General features: G+C 33.9%; 2 protein-coding genes across 2 annotated transcripts; both read left to right on the top strand.

Annotated features, from left to right (window-relative positions):
* The first annotated feature begins 12249 nt into the window (after positions 1–12249).
* LOC118031922 (UPF0481 protein At3g47200) lies at positions 12250–15626 on the top strand. Its single transcript, XM_035036434.1, has 3 exons — positions 12250–13564; positions 15302–15432; positions 15561–15626. The coding sequence occupies exons 1-3, from the start codon at positions 12250–12252 to the stop codon at positions 15624–15626; spliced, it is 1512 nt and encodes a 503-aa protein (XP_034892325.1).
* A 7230-nt stretch (positions 15627–22856) lies between these two features.
* On the top strand, positions 22857–24407 carry LOC118031923 (UPF0481 protein At3g47200-like). Its single transcript, XM_035036435.1, has 2 exons — positions 22857–23412; positions 23611–24407. The coding sequence occupies exons 1-2, from the start codon at positions 22857–22859 to the stop codon at positions 24405–24407; spliced, it is 1353 nt and encodes a 450-aa protein (XP_034892326.1).
* The last annotated feature ends 1580 nt before the right edge of the window (positions 24408–25987 follow it).

The raw sequence follows: 25987 nt of genomic DNA on the forward strand, positions 1-25987 counted from the left end.
CAACGGCGCCAAAAACTTTACACGACCAAAAGCTTTGATGTCTTTTTCCCAAAGTGAGGTCAGTGCTCGAAGTAATAAAATAACCCGGCAAGACCAGGGGTCGAACCACAGAGAGGTTAATTGTTATAAATTATAAATAGCAAGACAACAACAATAACAACAACAACAACAACAACAATAATAATTATTATTCATGTATACTCAGTACGTGGCGTTGTTATACCTGAGAATGAATCTAAAAGATCGGGTCACAGGTTTCCAGCCTATATACTGAGTTTATGAAAAGATCAAAGATATATATTGTATAATATAAACAGAATGTAAAATTAATAATAATAATAATAATAAAAGCAGAAGCATGAAGAAATTAATGAGAACTTTGAGATGAAGATTAACGTAAGATTAAACCAATGATAAAAACAAATGTCCAAGGTTAGAGGATCCCACTAATGGTACTTTCAAACAAGTATAGTATAAACTCTTATTACTCAATTGGAAACCACACATAAAGGAGGTTCCAATTAGATTATAAATTGTTAACATGATTACATTAGTTATCTTATTCGAATAAAGCTAATACTTGTAAATGTTGGCAGGCATTCATGATTATAACTTATGTTAACAACAAATCAAGTTCCTTTCATAGCTCAGGCGTCCGGTTATACCATACAGTATGGGCTATGAAAAGTGCCAAGTATTTGTTGTACCAAGTGTATACAACATAAATCTAGATTAACCATTTAACAAGCAAAGTATTAAAAGTGAACAAGATAACAAATATAAAACATGTTAGTATCCAACATTAAGGTCCATGTTAAGTTTATATTATACTTATTCTTACACCATTAGTGTACCCTTTTCACCTTGACATAATTAACTTAGCCAAACATAATGAAAGAAAAGAAAACATAAATGAACAAGATAAGAACATAAATGAGAAAGAAGTTAACTAAGTAAAGGAAAGGAAATGAAGTGCATAAACTTGATATTAATGAAAGCAAAACATAAGCAATACAAAGAGAGAAAGCAAGAGCATGATCTTGATCTGGAAACCAAGATGCCTCAATACATGGTAAGTGCCTCCTTTTATAGGACAAAATTTGGGAACTATTGATTTGTTAATTAATGATGAGTGGGTGGCCACATCTTGACTTGGTGACAATCCTTATCTTCTTGTTTTGAACAAAGACGTCATTTCTAACATCATAATTTGCCCAGAATCCTCAGGAATGTTCTAGGAAAATTTTCTCAGCTTTCCAACAAAAAAAAGATGAGGTCATTTGGACTTTCTAGAACTCAAGATATGGGCCTGAACACTAAATAGTGTCTGGGCTGCAGGACAGCTTCGGACTTCTTCATTGTTCCTTCAGTTTGACTTCAAAACGGCCTTTTTAAATCTAAGGCTCCTAATGAAAGTTTTTTAGGCCTTTGTCTTACCTTTTCATCCATTAAAATGGACCTAAATCCGAGATCTAGAGCTCCAGATATGATCCAATTACCGAACAATGTTTCGGTTTGGACTGCACCGGCATCTCTTTTCTAAGTTTGGCCATCTCTTTGTCCTTTCACTTTCAATACTTAAACTCATCAATCAAACCTTTTATTTATTTGATAGGCTTGCATTTAAGATGAGCATTTACCATAAATTAAGGTATCTTATAGTATCAAACTTGTTATTATAAAACATGCTTTAGTTAAGGAGTTATTGATACTTCAAGTGCAAAATAATGATATAAAACCTTGATAAACATGCACTTTTAAGTACTAATCAATTATGGTGGCTAATTTGTTTCCCATCCTGGAGTGTAGTAGCCGTTGGAGGTGCTGTGATGCTGCTGCTGCTGCTACTGCTTCGGTGATGCTGCTGTTGTTGCTGATCCTGTGATGTTGCTGCTGTATTATTGCTAATACCCTCCCTCAAACATTGCCGGGGTTGGAGGCAAAGTTTGCTCTGGAAACGAAGAAGGGCAGCTTTGGATACTAGCTTAGTAAATAAATCAGCAATCTGATTAAAGGTAGGAATGTGATTCGTAATAAGGTTCCCAAAAGCCACTTGTTCGCATACAAAATGATAATCAAGCTCAATATGCTTGCTACGTGCATGGAAGACAGGATTGATCGTCATGTGGAGAGCACTAACATTGTCACAATAGAGCACCGGTGGAGATATCAGTGGAAGGTGTAAATCGTGAAGGATGTAGGTCAACCATGTAAGTTCTACGGCAGTGTTGGCCACAACACGATATTCTGCTTCAGTGCTAGAGCGTGAAATAGTGTGTTGTTTCTTGGCACACCAGGAGATGAGATTACAACCAAGAAAAACACAGTAGCCAATAGTCGAACGTCTTGTAGTAAGACATCCAGCCCAATCAGCATCTGAAAAAGCAGATAAATGAAGCTTAGTAGTAGAAGTAAAATGCAGACCATTATTAATGTGTCTCCTTTCAACCATACCTGTTTGCTCAGGAGTGTATGGACAAGATACCTGATGAATAATTCTTGTTGAACGAAAGTGACTTGCTAATTTGGAGTTAATGAATTCACCTCCTCCATTTGAGTGGAAAACTTTGATTTGTTTATTAAATTGTCTACTAACATACTTTTCAAATGATAGATAAACGGTTAGAAAATCATATTTATTTTGGATAGGAATTATCCATGTATATTTAGAGAAATCATCTACTAGGCAAACATAATACTTGAATTTTCCAATAGATAAAACCGGGGCAGGTCCCCATAAATCACAATGTATTTTTTCAAAAATATCAGTACTGGAATGTTCAGAATGAGAAAAAGGTAACTTGCTAAGTTTTCCTAATTGACAACTATCACAAAGGTGCTCAATCTTCATAGCTCCTGTGACGTCAATCAATCCTTTATTTTTTAATAACTGCACGGCAGAAAATTGAGGATGTCCTAAACGCTGGTGCCAGACTTCTGCTGGTCCAGTTTTAAAGTGATAAGAGAAATGTAATTCTAGCGAGTTGTGTAAGACATAAAGATCACCCTTACGTCTACCTGTGATTAGAGATTGTCCTGTTTTCCGTTCCTTAACACAAAAATCAACGTCAGAGAATTCACAGTTCACAGGAAATTGTTTTTGTTAGCTGACTAACTGAAAGTAAATTTTTTTTGGTCAATTCAGGAACAAGTAGGACATCATTGATAGGTAAATTTTGTAGTGTTCTGTTTAATAAATGAAGTCTCCAATACCAACAATTGGCAGTGAAGATCCATTTTCCAATAACGATAGAATCAGTTCTAAAATATGTTCAAATATCAGTTAACATACCTGGCTTGCTTGTCATATGATTTTGAGCACCGGTGTCTGAAATCCATTCAGTGTCGCAAACAGTATTGTCTAGTGTAAAGGCTACTAGTGCTTGTGGAATTTCACTATCATGAGTAGTTTTTTGCTTAGGTATCCACCAGCAAATTTTAGCAATGTGGCCCATTGTACCACAATATTGGCACTTGTCCTCGCGATAAAGGTCTCTTTCTGTTTGGGTCATGCGACGTTCTCCTGGTGATGGAGGGCGTCGTTGTTGAGTAGGGGTGATCCTACGATTTTAATCTCTGGATTGTTGTGCTTGTAATCCTCTCCCATTGGATGAAAATGAATAATTGTTGCATGAGAATGGCTGCTGGGAGCTTCGATGATGTTGCTGCTGTTGTTGCCCATAAAATGCAAGCTGTTGGGAAGATTGTGAGTTTGTCATGTCCGTATAAGAAGAGAACCAGTTATGGCGCTGATCAAAATTCTGAAGCTGAGAGACCAGTTCTGAATAGGATGCTCTTGGGGGCTTCAACATGGTTGTTGTGAAGTTTTCATACTGTGGACCAAGGCTGGTGAGAAGGCAGAAAACCTTTTCACTGTCAAAAACTGGTTTGCCAATTGCTGCAAGGCTGTCACACAATTTTTTGAACGTGCGAATGTGTTCCTCCATAGATTGATTGTCATGTTTCCGGAAATAAGTGACTTGTTGGCGAAGTGTAAACTCACGTTCTTGTGAGTCTTTAACATAAGCATTCTTAAGAGCTTCCCAAACAGCAGATGATGTCTCCAAGCCAACAACAAGGCTAAGTGTTTCTTCAGACAAGGTTCCAATAATCCAACCACGAAGAAGCCGATTAGATTTTCTCCAAGTGATGAAAGCTTCAGTTAGGACTGGTGCTGTATTTTCTGTGTTTGAGTTATTGACTGAATCTTGTGTGATGAATTTTGTTGGTGCGGGATCTTCATTGGTGAGATGCCCAACTAGCTCCTGACTCTCTGCAAGAGACAGAGCTTGTTCCCTCCATAAAGGGTAGTTTGTTTGACTAAGCTTGAGGGTGATGAAGTTCCCAACATTGAGTGACAGTGAAGTCATTGTGTGGATATGTTTGTGTTTGTCTGTGTTTGTTTGTGTGCTCACTCAAAGGCTCTGATACCAAGAGAAAAGTATGGCAGAGGAAGAGAACAAAAGCAGCGGAGATGTTATTGAAAGAATTCTCTTCTTCTATTAATATTAAAAATAGGGCGTAAGCACACTACAATCAACTATGTGCTGTATGTAAATATATATAAATAAGGAACAGAGTAACTATTGACTTTCTATAGTTGTCTTTGTTTCTATAGTTACAATTGTTTCTATAGTTACAGGATCATCATAATTATGGAAGCTGATTTGTATCTGATTTGTTGCCATTCTGGAGTGTAGTAACCGTTGGAGTATCTTCTTGATTATGGTTGTTGCCATTCTGGAGTGTAGTAGCCATTGGAGTATCTTCTTGATTATGGTGGCTGATTTGTTTCCCATCCTGGAGTGTAGTAGCCGTTGGAGGTGCTATGATGCTGCTGCTGCTACTACTGCTTCAGTGATGCTGTTGTTGTTGCTGATCCTGTGATGTTGCTGCTGTATTATTGCTAATAATCCCCACTTCTAAAGCGCGGTAGTTTGGACCAAAGGAGATGATGAATATTGAATTGGGTTTTTAAGCTCATTTCCTTCATTATGTTTCAGATTAAGCTCGTATGTTTTTTTGAAAGATGTGTATATTATTTAAACGTCAAAATCTGACGGGGATAGAACCAAAGCTACACAATATCATATTATGGCAAAAAACCATATATAGGATAAAGCACAACTTAAGATAAACCAAAGTAAAGAAAATAACAAAAAACCCATCCGAATGAGCTGAAGCTAAACATTCCTCTACAAAACAAAACAGAAATTGCTCAAAGACATAATGGGGAAAGAAACAACATCCCAGCTATAGAAAATTCAAAGCCATGCAACAAAATCACTTGATCTCCGCACTCCTTGTTTAGCCAAGCCATCTGCCATGTAATTACTTTCACGAAAGATATGTGAGAAGGTGATTGAACCAAAATATGCTTTCAGTCTATTAACAAAGGAGAACAAATTATGATGCTTCCAGATCACTCTCTTTTAATGGACTTTTGGGGGCATGTTCATCCAGTGCAAAGAAAGGTGTTAAAAAAAAAAAATTCCTAGCATGCAGTAAGCGAATGTTAGCATGTATGCAAATATATATTTTTATTATTAAAAATTAAATAATAATTCAACTTATTTTAAATACGGTTTTTTATGATGATTTTTATCTTCTTCTTTTTTTTAATATAACTAGCTTTTTATCTAAAAATCTCTGAAATATCTGTTAGAATTTTTGATAATCATAAAATTAGATGGCAATTTATTTTTCTTATTTTTACTTCCTTTCACGTAATAATGATCATCAAGATGTCCTCTGTAGTCTGTATAATAGATCTGCAGGTAATTTATCAAATCATGTGAATTTATATATTATTAGCTTTCCTTTATTTATTTTTATTATCTTTTCATTTACGCCTCTCAGAAATATTGTCTTGACAAATTAGTATGAGAATCAGGTTTGCACTAACAGAAATAAGTAGATAGTTGTTTACTTGAATGGGCGCTAACCTCTGTGACGTTAGGGTGTTGAGTTTGGAAATTCCATGGATAATATTGAAATATAAAGGAAAATTTTACCCCTCGAAGTTTATTGGGTGTCTTCATGTTATCTAAAAATTTCCATTGTATTTCAACTAATTTCATCATGTTTTCAATTTTTCTTCTCTCGGCTCATTTCCAATGATCACACTGTAGTAGATGAATAGGCATTCTTTGATGTCTCAATTGAGCTTAAAGGTTTTTTTAAAAAAATAAATAAATAAATAAATAAAAATGCAATCATGTATCCTTTAATTCCTAATTAATCATATTAAAATTCATAAAAATTGCCTTCATACATCACGACTAATTTAAAAATAATGTGTAGAAATAAAACATCAACAAAATTGTTTGATTTGCTCAAAATTAACTTTGAAAACACAAATAAGAGAGAAAAAACTAAAATATAATTCCTGTAATTCTGCCGATCCACTTCAACAAATTTAAGATGCATACTTTAAAATTGTTTAGTGCTCAAAACTAGATGCATATATATAACAATTCTACCCCAGTCTTTTATATTATTCTTTAATAATCTATAATACGTATAGCAAAGTCGGTCTTTTAAGCGTGTCCTTAAATTCTACCCCAGTCTCTCGACAAAGAATTTATTTCCAAGCTTTTTTTCTTTAAAAAAGAAATTCCGTCCAAGCTTATTAAGCACAAAAAGAAAACGAATGAAAACACAGGTTGCAGCCTGGTAGGGCTCCACTTTGTTCTTTTATCATCACTAAAGACTGGAGAAATTAACAAAAGTTTGTTCTATATATGCTCTTTTAATTTTCTTGCACCTTGAGCATGGAACAATCCAATCTTTATCTCCCCTACACGCATTTCTCATGTTGTTAGTATATATTACTACCTGGAAATCTTGAAACATATATTCTTTAACACTTATCTGCGTTTTGGACTGCGTACAATTACTTGGGATTTTTTTAATAATTACCATTCTATAATTTGTGCGTTGGAAAATGGTAACCAGCCATCATAATGTTGGGAATATTTTCTTATTCACTGCATAGTTGTCCAGGTCAATAGGAGTTTGTTAGTTAGTGGATGAATAAATGGTATACGTGTCCAGCTCTCAGTACTTAGTGGCTAGTCTGTTGGGTTAAGTTGGGTTAGTGCCTAGTCTTTAGTTAATTCTGTTTTCAATTATTTGAGTCATTGTAATGCCTATTTAAAGGCACTGTTCTTTATTCAATAATATAGCAATTCATTCTCATTCTCTACGATCTGTGCAACAGTGGTATCAGAGCGAGGTTAGAGTGAAATTAAAAGAATTGAAATTGAGAGTTTTGTGAGGGAGAGACAGCAGCAGCTTCACCCACTAAATTGAGAGCTTTGTGAGAGAGAACGGAGCTTTGTGAGAGAGAACCCACCAAATTGAAAGCTTTGTGAGAGAAACAGCAGTAGCTTCATCAAGCATCGATGGCGTCAGAAAACAGTTTCATTCAACCTTCAATTCCACGGTTTGATGGTCACTACGACCACTGGAGCATGCTAATGGAGAATTTCTTGAAATCGAAAGAGTATTGGAGCATTGTTGATTCTGGAATACCAGAATTAACCGAAGGGGTCGTGCTGACAAATGCCCAGAAAAGTGAACGAGAAGGGTTACAATTGAAGGATCTTAAGGCCAAAAATTTTCTATTTCAGGCCATAGATCGCTCAATTCTGGAAACCATTTTGTGCAAAGACACATCAAAGCACATTTGGGACTCCATGAAAAAGAAGTATCAAGGGTCAACAAGAGCAAAAAGGCAGCAACTTCAAGCACTTCGTTCTGAGTTTGAAATACTCCGAATGAAGTCAGGGGAATCAGTCACAAATTACTTCTCACGGACAATGGTAATTGTCAACAAGATGCGAACCCATGGAGACAAAATTGAAGATGTCATCATCGTGGAAAAGATTCTTAGATCCATGACACCGAAGTTCAATTTTGTTGTCTGTTCCATCGAAGAGTCTAACAATATTGAAGAACTGTCAATCGATGAATTACAGAGTTCTTTGTTGGTTCATGAACAGAAGATCAGCCAACAGGATAAAGAAGAACAACTGTTGAAAGCCTCAATTGACTATCACCCTACTCCAATCAAGGCTTACAGAGGGCGAGGCAAGGGACGAAATGACTACAAAAGGAATGACAATCGTGGTCACATACAGCAGTTTCAGCATCATCGTGGACATCATCAGCAGAATCAACATCATGAAAATCATTTTCATGAAAGAGGAAGAAGAAGAGGAGGTCATCAGAATGGTGGCAAATCAGAACATCACTCAATGTCAGCAGACAAATCCAATGTGGAATGCTACAGATGTCATAGGTATGGTCATTTTCAGTCAGATTGTAAAACTAATATGACTAGAGGCTATGGTGAGAAATTAAACTTTGCTGAAAAAGAAGAAGAGATTTCGTTGTTAATGGTTTGCCATGCAAAAGAAGAAACGAATAGGAATTTGTGGTATTTAGACACAGGGTGTAGTAATCACATGTGTGGAGATAAATCTGTGTTCTCTGTCTTGGATGAATCATTTCGTGACGATGTGAAATTTGGAGACAATTCTAAGGTCTCTGTGATGGGGAAAGGAAGGGTCTCAATTCAGACTAAGGAAGATTCCACACACAATATTTCTAATGTGCTTTATGTACCAGACTTGAAGACTAATTTGCTCAGTGTAGGGCAGCTGCAAGAAAGGGGGTATGAAATTTCTATCAAGAATGGGGTATGTCAAATTCGGGATGATAATTTGAGCTTAATTGCTCAAATAAACATGACAACCAACCGAATGTTCCCTCTCTACCTGAACAGCACCATTCAATCTTGTTTCTTAGCAACAATGAATAATGATGCATGGCTATGGCATCTTCGTTATGGTCATCTAAATTTTGGTGGACTGAAGACCCTACAAAAGAAGAGGATGGTGACTGGCTTACCAAAAATTGCAGCCCCTTCATCAGTTTGTGAAGAGTGTGTTGTCAGCAAACAACACCGAAAGCCATTTCCAAAGTTCAAGTCTTGGAGAGCAAAGATGCAGTTGGAACTGGTGCATTCTGATCTTTGCGGACCAATTAATCCAACCTCCAATGGTGGTAAAAGGTATATAATTACCTTTATTGACGACTTTAGTTGAAAAATTTGGGTCTATTTCTTGCAGGAAAAATCCGAGGCATTTGCCTCTTTCAAGCATTTCAAAGCATTGGCTGAAAAAGAGGTTGGATTACCAATCAAAATTCTTCGCACGGATCGTGGAGGAGAATACAACTCTCTTGAATTCACAGAATTTTGCAAAGATCATGGGATTAAAAGACAGCTTACCGCAGCCTTTACTCCCCAGCAGAATGGGATTTCTGAGAGGAAAAACCGAACCATTCTAAACATGGTGCGAAGTCTGCTGAATATGAGTGGCATTCCAAGAGATTTCTGGCCTGAGGTGGTTACATGGAGCATTCATATCTTGAACAGAAGTCCAACATTTGCTGTTCAAAATATGACCCCAGAGGAGGCTTGGAGTGGCAGACGACCAGCAGTGGATTACTTCAAGATTTTTGGGTGCATTGCTTATGCCCATATTCCAGATGTGAAGAGGAAAAAGCTGGAGAACAAGGGAGAAAAATGTGTTTTTCTTGGTGTTAGTGATCATTCCAAAGCCTACAAGCTTTACAATCCTAACACTAAGAGAATTGTGATTAGCCGTGATGTAATCTTTGATGAAGACCAATTCTGGTCATGGCACAGCAGTGTTCCCAACAAGCCTTTGGTGCTAGATACTGATATTGATAATGATAATGAAGAAGGGCTGCAAGTACAACCGACAGTAGCGAGTTCACAACTAGTGGATGATCAAAGGCCTTTACGTGCAAGGACAAGGCCTGCATGGATGGCAGATTATGAAGTCGCTGGAATTGCCCAAGATGAAGACCCACTCATCTATTTTGCCCTATTTTCTGACTGTGATCCTACAACCTTTGAAGATGCAGTCAAAACATCCACATGGCGCCAGGCAATGAATGAAGAGATTGCGGCAATTGAAAGGAATAATACCTGGGAATTGACTCAGCTTCCAGAAGGGCACAAAACCATTGGTGTCAAATGGGTGTACAAAACCAAATTGAAGGAAAGTGGTGAAATCGACAAACATAAGGCCCGGTTAGTAGCCAAGGGCTACAAACAAGAATTCGGTGTGGACTATAAAGAGGTGTTCTCTCCTGTTGCACGCATGGACACAATCAGATTGGTGCTTGCAATGGCAGCTCAGAACTCATGGTCTATTTTCCAGCTAGATGTGAAATCAGCCTTCTTACATGGAGAGCTAGAGGAGCAGGTATATATCGATCAACCTCCTGGTTATGTTAAACTTGGTGCTGAAGATAAAGTATATAAGTTAAAAAAGGCGCTCTATGGACTTAAACAAGCTCCCAGAGCTTGGTATAGTCGCATAGAGGCTTATTTTTTAAGGGAGGGATTTCGGAAATGCCCACATGAGCATACACTTTTTGTCAAAACTAAAAATGGAAAAATGCTGATTGTGTGCCTATATGTGGATGATTTGATTTACACTGGAAATAATTATGCCATGTTTGAGAAGTTTAAAGAGTCTATGATGATTGAATTCGAGATGACTGATCTCGGGATGATGCATTACTATCTCGGCCTTGAGGTAGTACAATCAACAACTGGCATTTTCATTTCGCAAAAGAAGTATGTTCAAGAAATCTTAGAAAGATTTCAAATGAACAATTGTAACTCAGTTGGCACACCTACTGAAGTTGGTGTGAAACTTTTCAAGGATCCAGAAGGGAAGAGGGTTGACAGTACAAACTACAAACAAATTGTAGGGAGCCTAATGTATTTGACAGCGACGAGGCCTGACATAATGTATGCTGTCAGTCTCATTAGTAGATACATGGAAAACCCTAAAGAGATTCATCTTCTTGCTGCAAAAAGAATCTTTCGTTACCTACAAGGTACTGCTGATTTTGGATTACTCTACAAAAAAGGAGAACATTCAGATTTAATGGGTTTTACTGATAGTGACTATGCCGGGGATCAAGATGATCGGAAAAGCACTTCGGGGTATGCTTTTATGCTGGGTACAGGAGCCGTCTCATGGTCATCCAAGAAACAACCAATAGTTACCTTATCAACAACCGAAGCTGAATTTGTAGCTGCAGCTTCATGTGCATGTCAAGCAATTTGGCTAAGGAGGATTCTTGAAGAAATTCAGTTCAAACAACAAGGAGCAACTTCAATTTATTGTGACAACAGCTCAACAATAAAACTATCAAGAAATCTTGTGCTACATGGGAGAAGCAAGCACATTGATGTCAAATACCATTTCTTAAGGGATCTCGCAAAAGATGAAGTAATTAATCTTATTTTCTGCAGGAGTGAAGACCAAGTGGCTGACATATTCACTAAGCCGCTTAAAACACCATTGTTTCACAAGCTAAGGGAGTTGCTTGGAGTGTGTTCTTTGGGATGATTGTATTAAAAGCTATCTTATTATTCTTTAAACTGAATGTCTGAAATTGTTCAGTTTAAGGGAGGGATTGTTGGGAATATTTTCTTATTCACTGCATAGTTGTCCAGGTCAATAGGAGTTTGTTAGTTAGTGGATGAATAAATGGTATACGTGTCCAGCTCTCAGTACTTAGTGGCTAGTCTGTTGGGTTAAGTTGGGTTAGTGCCTAGTCTTTAGTTAATTCTGTTTTCAATTATTTGAGTCATTGTAATGCCTATTTAAAGTCACTGTTCTTTATTCAATAATATAGCAATTCATTCTCATTCTCTACGATCTGTGCAACACATAATTGAGATAACAATGTAAGAAACTAAGCAGATATATTTCGATTTTGCATGCAGTATATGTAGTATTTTAACAAAGTAATCACACTATCTAACGACAATTTTCTTCTGGTTTATTCACAGTGCTATCATGCAACCTACCACTTTAATTTGATGTCAAGAAACTTAAGCGTTAAGTTTGATGTTACACTGCAAATTTTATTGCTGAAGCTGTCTGCAGTCGAGGAACACGTTTTAGACAACAGCACAACAGTTAAAGCATCAAAGCTCAACTTCCAAGTAAGGTAAGATTCTAGCTCCTAACTTGGTATTTAATAGATCCGTAGTGACCTAGTGATATACATTGGAAGTGCAGATAAATTCTTTTGTTCACAATATCCTTTGTTCGGTAAATATCTGTACTTCTAATGGGAGAAACACACATTTTAGTCCGAGAAAATAATAATTGGTTGGGATCCATAATGAGCGTTGAGCGGACAGAGACCATGAGCCAGCAGCAAGGGCCTCGAATTATTCCAAGGGTTCCACAGATATTTAGTGGGATTGACTCGAACAAGAAATGTTACGAACCCATGGTGGTCTCCATAGGTCCTTACTACCATGGGAAGCATGATGGGCTCAAAGAGATGGAGAAGTCTAAACAAAGTATGGTGCGCGGATTTGTGCAACAGAGTGGAAAACTCGTTGAAGAGGTGTACAAAACCGTGGTGGATGTGGCTGAAGAGGCGAGAAGATGCTATGTTGAGGATGCATTATCAGTTATACTCAATGACATGACCAAATTCACCAAGATGATGTTTCTTGATGGTTGTTTTGTTATCCAATTCATGCACTGTCTACTTCGTGACCATCAAAATCTGAAGATGTCCAGTCACTTTGCAGCTTTAGTTGCACGAGACATGTTCTTACTAGAGAACCAACTCCCTTTTGTAGTCCTCAGGTCATTGATGAAGTTGAGATTCGGATCAGATGAAGGAGGGATAAAATTGATCAAAGATTTCATTAAGCACATTCGAGCAATGCCCCGTCAACGAGAGTCATGCAGGAAAAAGATATCGAAGCTCTTCCGCAAAACTATTCCGCGAAGAGTATTAAGCAATTCTGCAAAAGACCCAGCAATGGGAGAGTACTATGGTGCCTGCCATCTCCTTGAACTCTTTCATATGCATTTTGTTGACAATAATGCCCCACTTGATAGTTCACGGACAAGCTTGTATCGTTATCATCCTGCGATGGACCTTAGAAGGCTGGGAATCCATTTCAAACCTAGCAAAACTAGTCAGTTCACTGATGTCCATTTCAATCCAACATTGCTAGCTGGGAGGCTCCAAATCCCTGCACTAACAATAGACGACTCAACCAAGTCCTTACTCTTAAACTTGGTGGCCTACGAAGCATGCCTCGGTGACAATGACAAACTTTGGGTCACTTCTTACATATGCTTCATGGATTCACTAATTGATCAGCCTGAAGATGTGAGAGAGCTGCGCTCACAGGGTGTACTCATCGTTACCCTCGGAAGTGAAGAAGAAGTCGCAAGACTCTTCAATGAGGTAGCCAATTATTTAGTGCCCAATCCTCTTGCTTTCAACAAAGTTAAAAAGGACATCGAATCACATTGTAGGAACACCTTCAAGCGATGGATCCTTCATTACAAGGGTCCGATTTATACTGTGATTTTTAAGTATTCTTTTATTTTTGGGCTCATAGTAAGTGCCCTGAAGTACGTGAAAGTGTTTCCAGCGGAACCCCTATATGGTGTCTGCAGATTGCCAGGCAATAACAGTACCCTATACCCTTAGCTGCAGCGTGCTTGATATGTACTACTTCTATACCTTTTATATTTCAGCACTATAATTGTTTCGGTAAAGTGAGTGTAGGAATAAAAGATTTGAGAGAGGCCTGGAAGAAATCTTCATAGTTTTCTACCTGGCTATCTGTAGCTGCTGCTATTTCTGCTTGTGTTTTTTTTTTCAACGTCTGCCATGTAGTTTCTATTTTGTTTTCTAAATAAATACAAATCTGAATTCACAAAACAATGTCAAAGAATTTGGAGAATTCACAATCTCTCTTCTAATTTACCCTTAATTTAGTTTCGATTCAAAAATTGAGCTTTTAGGTTCTTTTCAATTTTATCTTAATCAGTATTCCTCCTTAATGTCTATCATTCCTGATACGGGTAGAATTCATCTCGGATTATTGTGTAAACCCACCAAGTACTACCAGCAATCGTCAAACATTTAAAATTTTGCGCAAATTTCAAAAATACCCTCCAACTATATAGACAAACACAGTTTTACCATCAAACAATTTTGATATCAGTTTTACCTTCAAACTTTCACAGATTTTCAATTAAGGACCTCCATTCATTTTAAGACATTTAATCCATATTTCTATCCAAATAATTTTTTATATATGTAAAACGACATCATTTTGTAGAAAATTTAACGGTTTTTGTTAAGTAATTATAACAGGAGTTATAATTGAGAACTCAAAATAAGGGTAAAATTTATACGAAAAATAGTGGATATAAAATTGATAATTTGAGGGTAGCTGTGATGTCTGCCCTAAAATTTCCCAATTTAATTGTCTTGCCTTTGTTGATTCTGAAAAAGGATAAAAAGAAATTTCTAAATATCAACAAAAGAATTTTCCATCCCAAGCTTATTCATTAATTTAGAAGGAAAACAAAGAAAGGAAAGAAAATTCTGGCTGGCACACCATTTTCTTTCTAAGGCTGTAGATCAGAACATTAAAGATTATTCTATGCTATTTAAACTTTGCTTGCACTTTGGGTATAGAACTTACCTTTCGTTAACTTCCCCATGCATTTCACATGTTCATCCCTGTCTAACACGGTGTTGAACTATGACAATTTCTCAATCCAATGTTCAGTCATGCAAGAACGTTGATATCAAGACATAACCTTAAACTTTAAATATTTTAGAACACAATTTTAGTATTGCCTTGTCTGAAGGTCTAAAGATCACATATTTTATCCACAAGGGAAATTAAAATAGTTAAATTAAAGCACCAAAGCTCACTGTTCAAGTAAGCTAAGATCCTTGTTTCTTGCTACAAGCCACTTGAATAGTACTTGTATAATTAGATCCGTATTGATTTGTCGATATGCAACAGGAATACAGACCAAATCATACAATTAGCGTACTAGTCTGTACTTGTAATGGACAAATAACTAGAAATTCTAACTGATGAGATTGATGGTTCAATTTTCCCACGTAGCAATGAGGAGATCTTCAAATCCATTAGGAAGGATGAGGGGAAAGAGACTAGAAACAGCCAATTCCAGGACCGGAGATTCCAAAGGTTCCGCGGATGATTAGTGTGATCGAGGCAAACATGGATTGCTACGATCCCTTGATGGTCTCCATTGGTCATTTTTGCCATGGAAAGGCAATGATGAAAGAAATGAACAATAGCCAGCTCATGATGGCTCGCCAGTTTGTTCAACAGAGTGAAGAATTGGTTAAGATTTGTATGAAAAAGTGGCAGAGGTGTCCAATGAAGCAACACAAAACTATGCTGAAGGTTCAACAGAAGATTTTGATGACAAGCAATTCAATGAACTGTGGGAAACTTCTTACATTTGCTTCATAGATTCACTCATTGATCACCCTGAAGATGTGAGGGAGATGCGGTCACAAGGCATATATACTCCTCCATCCTCTCGAAAGCGATCAACAAGTTGCAGAACTGTTCAACGAGATAGCCAATTATTCAGTGCCTAATTAATCTCTATAATGATATTCAGGTTGGAACTGTTCAACAAGTTGCAGAACTGTTCAACGAGTTGAATCGTATTGCAGAAACAAGTTGAAACAATGGATCCTTCGCTATAAGGGTCCTGTTTATGGTGTAATTTTCAAGTATTCGTTTCTTTTTTCCATTATGGCCGATGTAGCAGTATTACCAACGCAACCCATACATGGTGTCTGCAGATTGCCAGATACAAATGTCACCCAATACCCCTAAATATTTTTGTGATTGTCTCCCAATAATTGCACTGGCTATAATTACTGTTGCTTCAAGTCATTGGTAAGATTTGAACTATTTAAGAGTAAACTTTGGCTAAATTACATTATCATGAACTTTGAGTCAAATTCAACTTAGCTCTTTAACTTTTTATTTTTTATTTGAGTATCTCGAACTTTTTTTAATATATAAAAAACAGATTTCTTTTTTTAATTTCTAGAAACACAACACTTGTAGTGAAAATACATGATTTAACAAAAAAAATTGTTAACAGACGGATGAAAACCTGGACAGAGATGGGCCTATTTTATACTAAAACTAGTTCATGGTACTCAAATAAAACTGAAACATATGACAATCATAGTTGCCCAGTAGAAAAAGGAAAGAGCACATATCGCTGATCTATATGCCACATTTTATCCATGGATGAAGTACACGTGGAACATGCTTGCCGGTAATATTTATCTCTCCCTTGCAGCATTTCACATGTTAGCTTTAATTAGGAGCTCAGAATAAGCAGTGGACGGATAGATGTGGACGGATACATGGTGTCTGTTTTGTATATTGCAGCATTTCACATATTATCCTATCACGAGTATATAAGGTTTTAAGCAAAACGTTTCTGTGTGCTATGAATTATTTAGAGTTCATACATTTCTGTCTTCGATGCTCCATATTGTTGTTTGACCTGTTTGCATTTTTGTTTGGTTAAGTACTTACATGTAATTATTGTTAGTTATTAAAAATCAGTCTCCAAATTATTAAATATATTAGATTTACTTAAACATCCACTGCAAGCAAGAAAAAGTTCCACTTTAACTCATTTATTTCTGGCATTATAACAAGTGCCATGTGAAGTCCTATGTAGCAGAATTGCATAGCTCTTTTGCTACGACTTGTGCGCAAAATATATCCAAATGGGACCTGAGCTACGGTTTCTTACTAGCGTTGATCTATCCTGTCAATAGAGTCCATAGCTATCAAATCCGTATTCAGTCTCTTCTGCATCAATCATTATGTTGATGAATTCTTCTAATTATGTTAAGCACTTTCCTTTCCTTATAGGAATTAGGAAAATTAGTTTCTTGTTTAATTATTCATTTTATAGAATAAAATTTTATTTTATTTTCTTGGGATAGTTAGCAATAAGAGGGTCAGTGGCTATTAGTTAGCTGGACATAAAAAGGGATGTTCTGACTTAATTAGTTAACGTCACAATCCAAATAAGGAGTCGGTTACCGCCATAAACAGAGTCCATTAACTATCGTGCTGTCAAATTTTTGGGGCTAAACAATTCGACTCCCCATGTTCAAATTGTGGATCGATGGAACCCTAAACCTTCTATGTAATATAAGAAACCACGCAGGGTGTGGGTAAAAAAAAAATTATAATATATATAAAAAAAAATAGTTAGTTTCTTACAATGTGTTATTGTGTTATAGGTTATGCCAAAACATTCTCTTGAACAATTGGGAAGAGATTCCATGTAGGTCAAAAACTGGGATAACAAATTACAAAAACGAAAACCAATAAGCTTTCTCTCTTTTTTTTTAATAATAATCAATTGACTTATTAATAAAACAGTTATTTAGATAACAGAATAAGCATTTACTTTAGTATGTTGATTCCAAAAGAAGCAAAATTTGAGTAACTTCCTCGGTACAAAAAAGAAAAGACACATTTTTATGGGAAGACATATAGCTAGCTTGCTCTCTGTTGCTCACTTTATCAAAAGATTAAAGACATATAATGAAGTATTCCTGCCAGTCTTTGTCCCTCCCACGCATTTCACATGCTAGTCTGCAAAACTCAAATGATACACACAGAGATGGTTTTCCCCATGCTAACGCAAATTTCATCTGCAAATATATATACTATTTACTGAATGATGATTTCATATTTCTGTCTTAAGACCAATATTCCGAACGCTAATATATATTAAGTCTGTTTGATCTTCAATTAAGTTTTAGTTGTGTCTGTTCATTAATTTGTTCTGTTTTCTCAAGTACAAAACATGAACTTAAAAGAAGTAGAGAAAGTACAAAAAACGTAATTAAAGCATGTAAGTTTGATTTCCACATAAGCAATTCAATGAACTGTGGGTAACTTCTTACATTATCAACACCATCATAAATATTATATATTTTTTTATCTTGCTTCCAACATTCAAAAATTATTAAAGAAAAATAATTTATTTATAGAAAAATATTCTCTTTGATAAGCTCAAATAAAAAAAGTAACTCATTTTTCAAAAAAAAAAAATTGCAAAATAAATTTAACGTAAATGTCATGATGAAACATCCTCAATATGCCCTAATATTTGTCAATCATATTAAAGGTCATATGATTTAAATGATTTCGAAAAATAAAAAATGATATGAATTTAAAAATAAAAATTACATAAAATTTAATATATTATATCAATCAGTGCATTTTAATTCAAATAAATAGAATTCAGAGCACTAGATACTCCTTATGAAGTCTTTCCCCTCTTTCGTATACTCTTGTCAATACTATGTTTAACTCATTAACACAATTGAACTCTTATTTATATTTTTTCTGAGAAGAAAATTAGTCTCTCTGCTCAAACATTAATGGTCCTTAAAAAAAGTTTTTTTTAAAAAAAAAAAAATTACCTTCCAAATTTTTTTCTAACCACACGTCATTTCAGATTATTCACCGCATGTCATTTCAAAAACATAAACCAACTCTTTACTGACCACATGTCATATCAGATTAATCATTACTGTAAATAAAAAGATTGAGATTGAATTATGTTTATTTAAGAGAAAAAAAAACTAAAATCTAATCGAATTGAAATAGAAAAGTTGACATTTATCGACCACCAAAAATACAAGAATTGCCTTTAACATTCCTTGATGCAGCCAGTCGCCCAGAATTTCTCAATTATTCAAAATATCTAGATTTATTTATTTTTATATTTTAAAAATATTTTTTAAAAAATTATATTAAATTAAATTTTATTTTAAATTATTTTTTATATATATTTTTAGATTATTTTAATGCGTTGATATTAAAAATTATTTTTTAAAAATAAAAAATATTTTAAAAAATAACCGTAATTACATTTTTAATTACCCTCTAAATAAAGACATGATGATTTGCCTTGAATGGTTTGTGAGATGGATTAAGCAAATATAGATTAAAAGATATTATAATTTTTTATTTGATCAATCAATAAACTCAAATTTTAATAAAAGATTCTCGAGGGATAGTGTCAAAGCTACTTGCTCTAATCCATTCCATTATGGCAGGAAAGCACTAATAATATAACGTCCGTCCGTCCAAAATGCTAACTTTATATTGGTTATGATAGTTTTAACTCTGTTCACTTGTTAAGAACATGACCATGCTTTGGAGAAGAAAGTAAGCCCAACTTCCAAGTTAATAAAATAATTGCTCTAATCTAAAAGCTACTTCAATTTTAAGTGATCGTCCTAAATAAATAAATAAGTTAATGAAGAAAGTATTGAGATGTGAACAGGAAATTAAAAGGTGGAACGTATCTTTAAGAATCCAATCCTAGTCTCTCGACAAAAGGAATTTCTTCCCAGGCTTTTTTTTTTTAAAAAAAAAAAAAAAATTCTGTACAAGCTTATTTAGCACAAAAAGAAAACGAATCAAAACATATGTTGCAGCCTGGTAGGGCTCGACTTCTATTCTTTTTCTCACACTAAAGACTGGAGAAACAAAAGTTTGTTCCTTATATGTTCTTTAATTTTCTCCTGAGGGCCATCTCCACAACCAAGGATCAACAACCACGTTCTCCACTATATATATTTGACTCTGTGTGATACACACACACACTTGAATTCTGTATGAAATTGGTCAGACCTAAACTATGAAATAATGTTAAATAGTAACATAAAATGATTTTTTAAATCTCACCTAATATTTTAATTTTTTAAATTAAAATGATTTTTTAATATAACATCAGTTGATAATACAAAATAATCATAAGTTTGAATCCCAATATACACCTTTAATTTTTATAATTAAATTAAAAAAAGTAAATATAAAGAATAATGATTCTGTGTGAATATCAAATTCAAATAAAAAATCACTTAAAAAAATATATTATAGAATAATATAGAATCATTTCTAAGACTTAGTAATATAAAATTATTTCTAAAACTTTACCTAATATATATAGAAAGTGTGTGTTAAAGAATTAATTAATTCAACTTAAAAGCTTAAACTATTATGTGAAATCTCAAAACATGATTTATATTATTCTATAATACACCATTTTAAGTAAAAAAATTTAAACTTGAAATTTATATATACTTATATTATATTACGCTTAATTTTTATCAAATAAATAGGAATGATAAGATTCGAATCTGTGACTACTTGGTTATTAAGACTCTCATATTATGTTAAAAAATAAATTTAATCTAAAAACTTAAACTGAGATGTTAGATGAGTTTTTAATATATAATTTATATTATTATTTTAATAATATAAAGGATAAGAATTTAGCAATTGTATAGTATGTATAGATAAAGTGTGAGGAAAAAAGTGACAACGTACAGCTTATCCTGATTGTAGTTTTCCATGCTGAACAAGAATTGCATGTGAGAGATAAAAACAGGCAAAGCATGCTTTGTTATATAAAGAGTGCAATAAAGAGAAAGCCCACTTATATTTTTGTGCTAAATAAGATTGGTCAGAATTTAGTTAGATTTTACCTTTTTAATTTTTATTAAAATTTGTCGGAGAAAAGTACAAAGCGCCTTGATTGAAAATATAAGAACAAAATGCAAGCCAGTTACTAAGACAATGTACAAATAATTAAAAAATTATCTTAATTTAAAAATTTAAATGGTTAAATTTAAACCGTTTTATTATAAAAAATCTAATAGATATTATATCAAAAAACTCATCTCAACTTAAAAAATTTAAATTTAATTAATTATTTTATATTACTATTTAACATGGACATGCAATTTTAATACTCCAAACACACACTTGGAACTGATTTTCTGTTTTTTTGATTTTCCATAACAGCAAATGAGTAACGAAGCATTGGCATTTTTGTTTATATTTTTCCATAACACCAAATGAGTAAGGAAGAAATAAGAAATGGTCCCATGAAATTTTTGTCTAAAAAGTTCTTAAACGGAACCTAAAGCAACCAGTGGCGGAGTCACATAGGGGCAAGAGGGGGCAATTGCCCCCCCTCCCCAGCCCCACCTTTCAAAAATCAGATTCAGGAAGTAAATTCCTTCTCTTTTCCGTTTTTAATAGAGGATTTTGGGACAAAAATTCTATGTGTGTGTGTCTATATATATATATATATATATATATATATATATATAATGGGGCAGCTGATGGGTTTGAGAAAAGAGTTGGCTTGCCTAACAATTATTTTTTTTATACTTGTGTTGTTATAGACTTCATCTCTCTCTGATAAGTCAGCTAAATATAAAAATTCCAAAAATATTGGGTCTACATCTCTAAAAATTAGTTATTGAAAATGTTAGGGTTTATAATAATTTATAGGTTTGTTGAATTAATATGTGTATAGGTAATATTATATGCTAATGGATATGAATTGAAATGAATTTTGATGAATTGATAAGTATTTTGTTATGAATTTCATATGAAAAATGATGATAATGAATTTACTAATAATTAAAAATGAAGTACAGGACAATTAAAAAAAATTAGGGACATAATAAATAAATTAAAAAAAAAAACATTTAATATTTATGTTTAATCCACTTGTACAAAACATCAAGTCATCAAAAACAACATCAATTTGTGACAATCCTTTTAAGCTATGATTTTAGATGTTATGTACCATATGTCAGTATAAAATTGTTGCCAAGAACTTTCCTAGTCCTTAGAAAATTTAGAAATAGTTAATGAAATTTTTTTGTATATATTGAGAAATATATTTTTAATCAGATTAAAAATAAAATCATTATGAAGCAGTTTTAAAATATAAAAATCTTGAAAAAAACAATTATAATATACGTTTTTTTATTTTAAAAGTATTCTTAAATTAATTTTGCTTGACTTGAGTTTGTACATATATTTCAAATTAATTTCTATATATAGCATATAATATCAAACATTTGTTAATAGTTTTCCCCCTCATTTAAAAAATCCTAGCTCCACCACTGAAAGCAACATTGCACATAGTCAATGTAGTTATTAAGGGACATACACGATATAAAATAATTATTTAAATTCTAAAATTAAAATAATTATTTGAAACGGTCATGAGTTTGTATTTTATCTCCTCCATTCTTTTAAATAAATAAGTGAATTTAAAAAAATAGCATAAGGTGGTTCTCATATATATACAAATTTTAAGTTTAAAAAAACGTTTATTCATAAAAGTGTGTTGGAAAAAGAATTAATAAAAAAAATCACTGCTGAAGCTCTTAAGATATTTATGGGTATAATTGGGTGCCTTGATTATTTCCCAACACCATATGTGGGTTACGTGCTATAGTAATGCTATGGAGGCTTAAATGGTGAGAAAAGTTTATAGAATTCGGAAAGTAACTATATATAAATACCTATGTCATGACTCGTAAGATACATTCAATGAAGATTGTGAAAGCAAAAAAAAAAAAAAAACATTTTTAATGAAGAAAGTATTGATAATTACTTAAAGAATAATATATAATTTCTTATTCGTGAAACTTATTATATGGCAAAAAGACTATAAATGAGTCTTTAAACTCTTCAAATGACTGTAAGTGAGTTTTTCATGCGAGTTAGAGTTGATAGAAGGAAGTTGGCGGAGAAGAGGAGAGACGTTTGCCAAAGGTAAAACCAACGGCAGCTTTGTAATTATGTTTTTGGATGTTAGAGGTCGACAATATATGCATTTATCTTTCAAAACGACCATTGATAAGCTTTAGACGACAAAGTTTGCTCCACCTCCAAGTAAAGCCAAAATACTTGTTCCAAAATTGCAGCTACTTCAAAATCAAGCTATATATAGCTTTTCTAGAGTCTTTGTTGCAATATTATTATATAATCGTATCCTATTGTTCATGTGCGTTAATTAATGAAGTAGAAAGTACTGTTAGCAATGTCCGAAACTGTTAACAATGATGCTTCCTCTAAACATTATGAGTGGCTGATAGAGATAATGAAAGACGCGGAAGAGACCACTCATGATGACAACCAAGTGAAAGGGCCAGCTTTCCCAAGGGTTCCATCAACGGTTCGTGAAATTCAACAAAACAGGGATTGTTACGATCCATCGGTGGTCTCCATTGGTCCCTATCACCATGGGAATACAAAACTAAAGGAAACGGAGAAGCTCAAGGAGACATACGCTCGCGAGTTCGTCAAAGATAGGAAAAAACTCACTCCTGAAATAGTGGAAGCAGTGCTAAGCATTGCAAAAAATTCCTATCTAGAAGACGCAAGAAGAGATTTCAACGATGAGCAATTAGCCAAGATGATGTTTGTTGATGGCTGCTTCATTCTCCAATTCATGCGCTGTCTGAATGCTGAAAATGAAGATTTGAAGATGTCAGAACAACAAATTTTTCACGTGAAACGAGACTTGTTATTATTGGAGAACCAACTTCCTTTTGAAGTCTTGCATTCATTGGGGGGAATGAGGTATGAGAATGCAAGTGATTTAAATAAAATCATCAATAATTTTATCTCTCTTCATATCCGCTCGTCCAGTAAACCAATTCCAAAATGGATTTGGGTAGCCTTAACTTCATTAGGGCTGGTTATGATCCCAATCATACTTCCTTTATTTGTAATCGCTTGTTGTTGTTTTTGTTTATGGATTTGCTCAACACCTTTTGTCCTTCGCTTCATAGGGGAAAAACTCTTGGGAAAGAGTGTGTCTTTGGATTGGTCACCACCACCACCTAGTGAGGAGAAGTCAGGGACAAGAGATGATGAGCCTCAGCCTGCCCATCCACCACCAACTAGAAAGGAGAAGTCAGGGAAAAGAGATGATGAGCGTCAGCCTGCCCATCTTCTCGAACTTTTATATTACAAATCCATGTATCACTATTCCGAAAGCAACCATAAAAAGGCAGCGAAAGGAAGTAGGGGTCATTGCTTGTATTATTCTGCCAAGAATCTTAAAAAGGTGGGAATCCTTTTTGGGGCGAGATGGACTGGTGCTATCACCGATGTCAAATTCAAGTCATCAATTTTCTGGGGAACACTGAAAGTTCCTCCAATTATCATAGATGAGTCAACCAAGTCCCTGCTCTTAAACTTGGTGGCCTATGAAACATCTGCTGCTCTTGATCAACTTTGGGTCAGTTCATACATATGCTTCATGGATTCTTTGATTGACGATGCTAAAGATGTGAAGGAGCTGCGGTCTAATGGCATAATTATCAATTATCTCGGAGCCGACCAGAAAGTCGCAAATCTCTTCAATGATATGGGAAAATCAATGACACATGATACTGCTGCTTATAATGATATCAAAATAAAAATTAATAAGCAGTGTGAGAGCACAGTGAAAAGATGGGTGTATGAGTGGAAGGTAACTTATTTTAGTGATCCCTGGACCATTATTACAGTTCTTGCTGCATCTTTCGGATTGGCACTTACTGCCACTCAGACCTATTATACAAGATACCCACCGGGTAAATGATTACTGCAAATGCTTCAACTCTTCAATTTGCCGTGTACAATTTGATCTATTGGTGTTTGAGTCTATTTCCTCCGATGGATATTTGTTAGTTTTGAATTTCCTTGAGAGAAAATTAAATAAACTAGAGAGAGAAACTTTCTTGAATTTTCAATTTCAAATAAAATAGTTTTAACTTTGTAATATCTACCTCTGGTTTTTCTTATTTTATTCAGGCATATTACAGCTTCTAGTTACATTTTCTTTTATCTTTCTTTTTTTTCGAATATCAATGATCAAGTAATCCATTTATCAAAAGCGTCTTTTCCTATTAATTTTTTTTCTTATATCTTTTAAGTTTTAAACACGTATCTTCAATATAAATATTATTTTATTATATTTATTTTATAATTCTCCAACACTACTATTAACATAACAGCAACAAATAAGGTATAACTACTGTCACTATGTTCATTATTATTGCTATAAAAATCATTATCATAAATACTATCATTATAGCTATAATTAATGTTACCATCATAACTATCATTATTATCAACACCATTATAAATATTATATATATTTTTATCTTGCTTCCAACATTAAAAAAACTATTAAAGAAAAATAATTTATTTATAGAAAAATATTCTCCTTGATAAATTCAAATAAAGAAAGTAACTCATTTTTCAAGCAAAAATTAGAAAAACAAAATTGCAAAATAAATTTAACGTAAATGTCATGATGAAACATCCTCAACATGCCCTAATATTTGTCAATCATATTAAAGGTCTTAATATTTGATAAATTTGTTCTCTTTCGTAATTAAATAGTTGCAAAACTTTTCTTAGCCTTAGAATCCATTCCATTAAATTTTACTTTAAATTATTTTTAAAAATATTTTTAGATTATTTTAATGTGCTGATATTAAAAATTATTTTTTAAAAATAAAAAATATTATTTTAATATTTTTTAAAATAAAAAAAAATTTAAACAATAACCGTAATTACATTTTCAACCACTCTCTAAATGAGGGCATGATGATTTGCCTTGAATAGTACGTGAAATGGATTAAGCAAATATTTTTTAAGACAAGTGAAAAAAGACTAGATTGAGAGTGGGTTGCGCTATAAATTAAAAGATATTATAATTTTTTATTTGATCAATCAATAAACTCAAATTTTAATAAAAGATTCTCGAGGGATAGTGTCAAAGCTACTTGCTCTAATCCATTCCATTATGGCAGGAAAGCACTACTAATATAACGTCCGTCCAAAATGCTAACTTTATATTGGTTATGATAGTTTTAACTTTGTTCTCTTGTTAAAACCATGACCATGCATGCTTTGGAGAAGAAAGTAAGCCCAGCATCCAAGTTAATAAAATACTTGCTCTAATCTAAAAGCTACTTCAATTTTAAGTGATCGTCCTAAATAATATATATTGATAGTAAATAAATAAGTTAATGAAGAAAGTATTGAGATGTGAACAGGAAAAGGGTGGAACGTCTCTTTAAATCCAATCCTTGTCTCTCGACAAAGGAATTTCTTCCCAGGCTTTTTTTTATAAAAAAAATATTCTGTCCAGGCTTATTTAGCACAAAAAGA

This window comes from Populus alba, chromosome 16 (assembly GCF_005239225.2).
Source record: "Populus alba chromosome 16, ASM523922v2, whole genome shotgun sequence".
Taxonomy (NCBI): Eukaryota; Viridiplantae; Streptophyta; class Magnoliopsida; order Malpighiales; family Salicaceae; genus Populus; species Populus alba.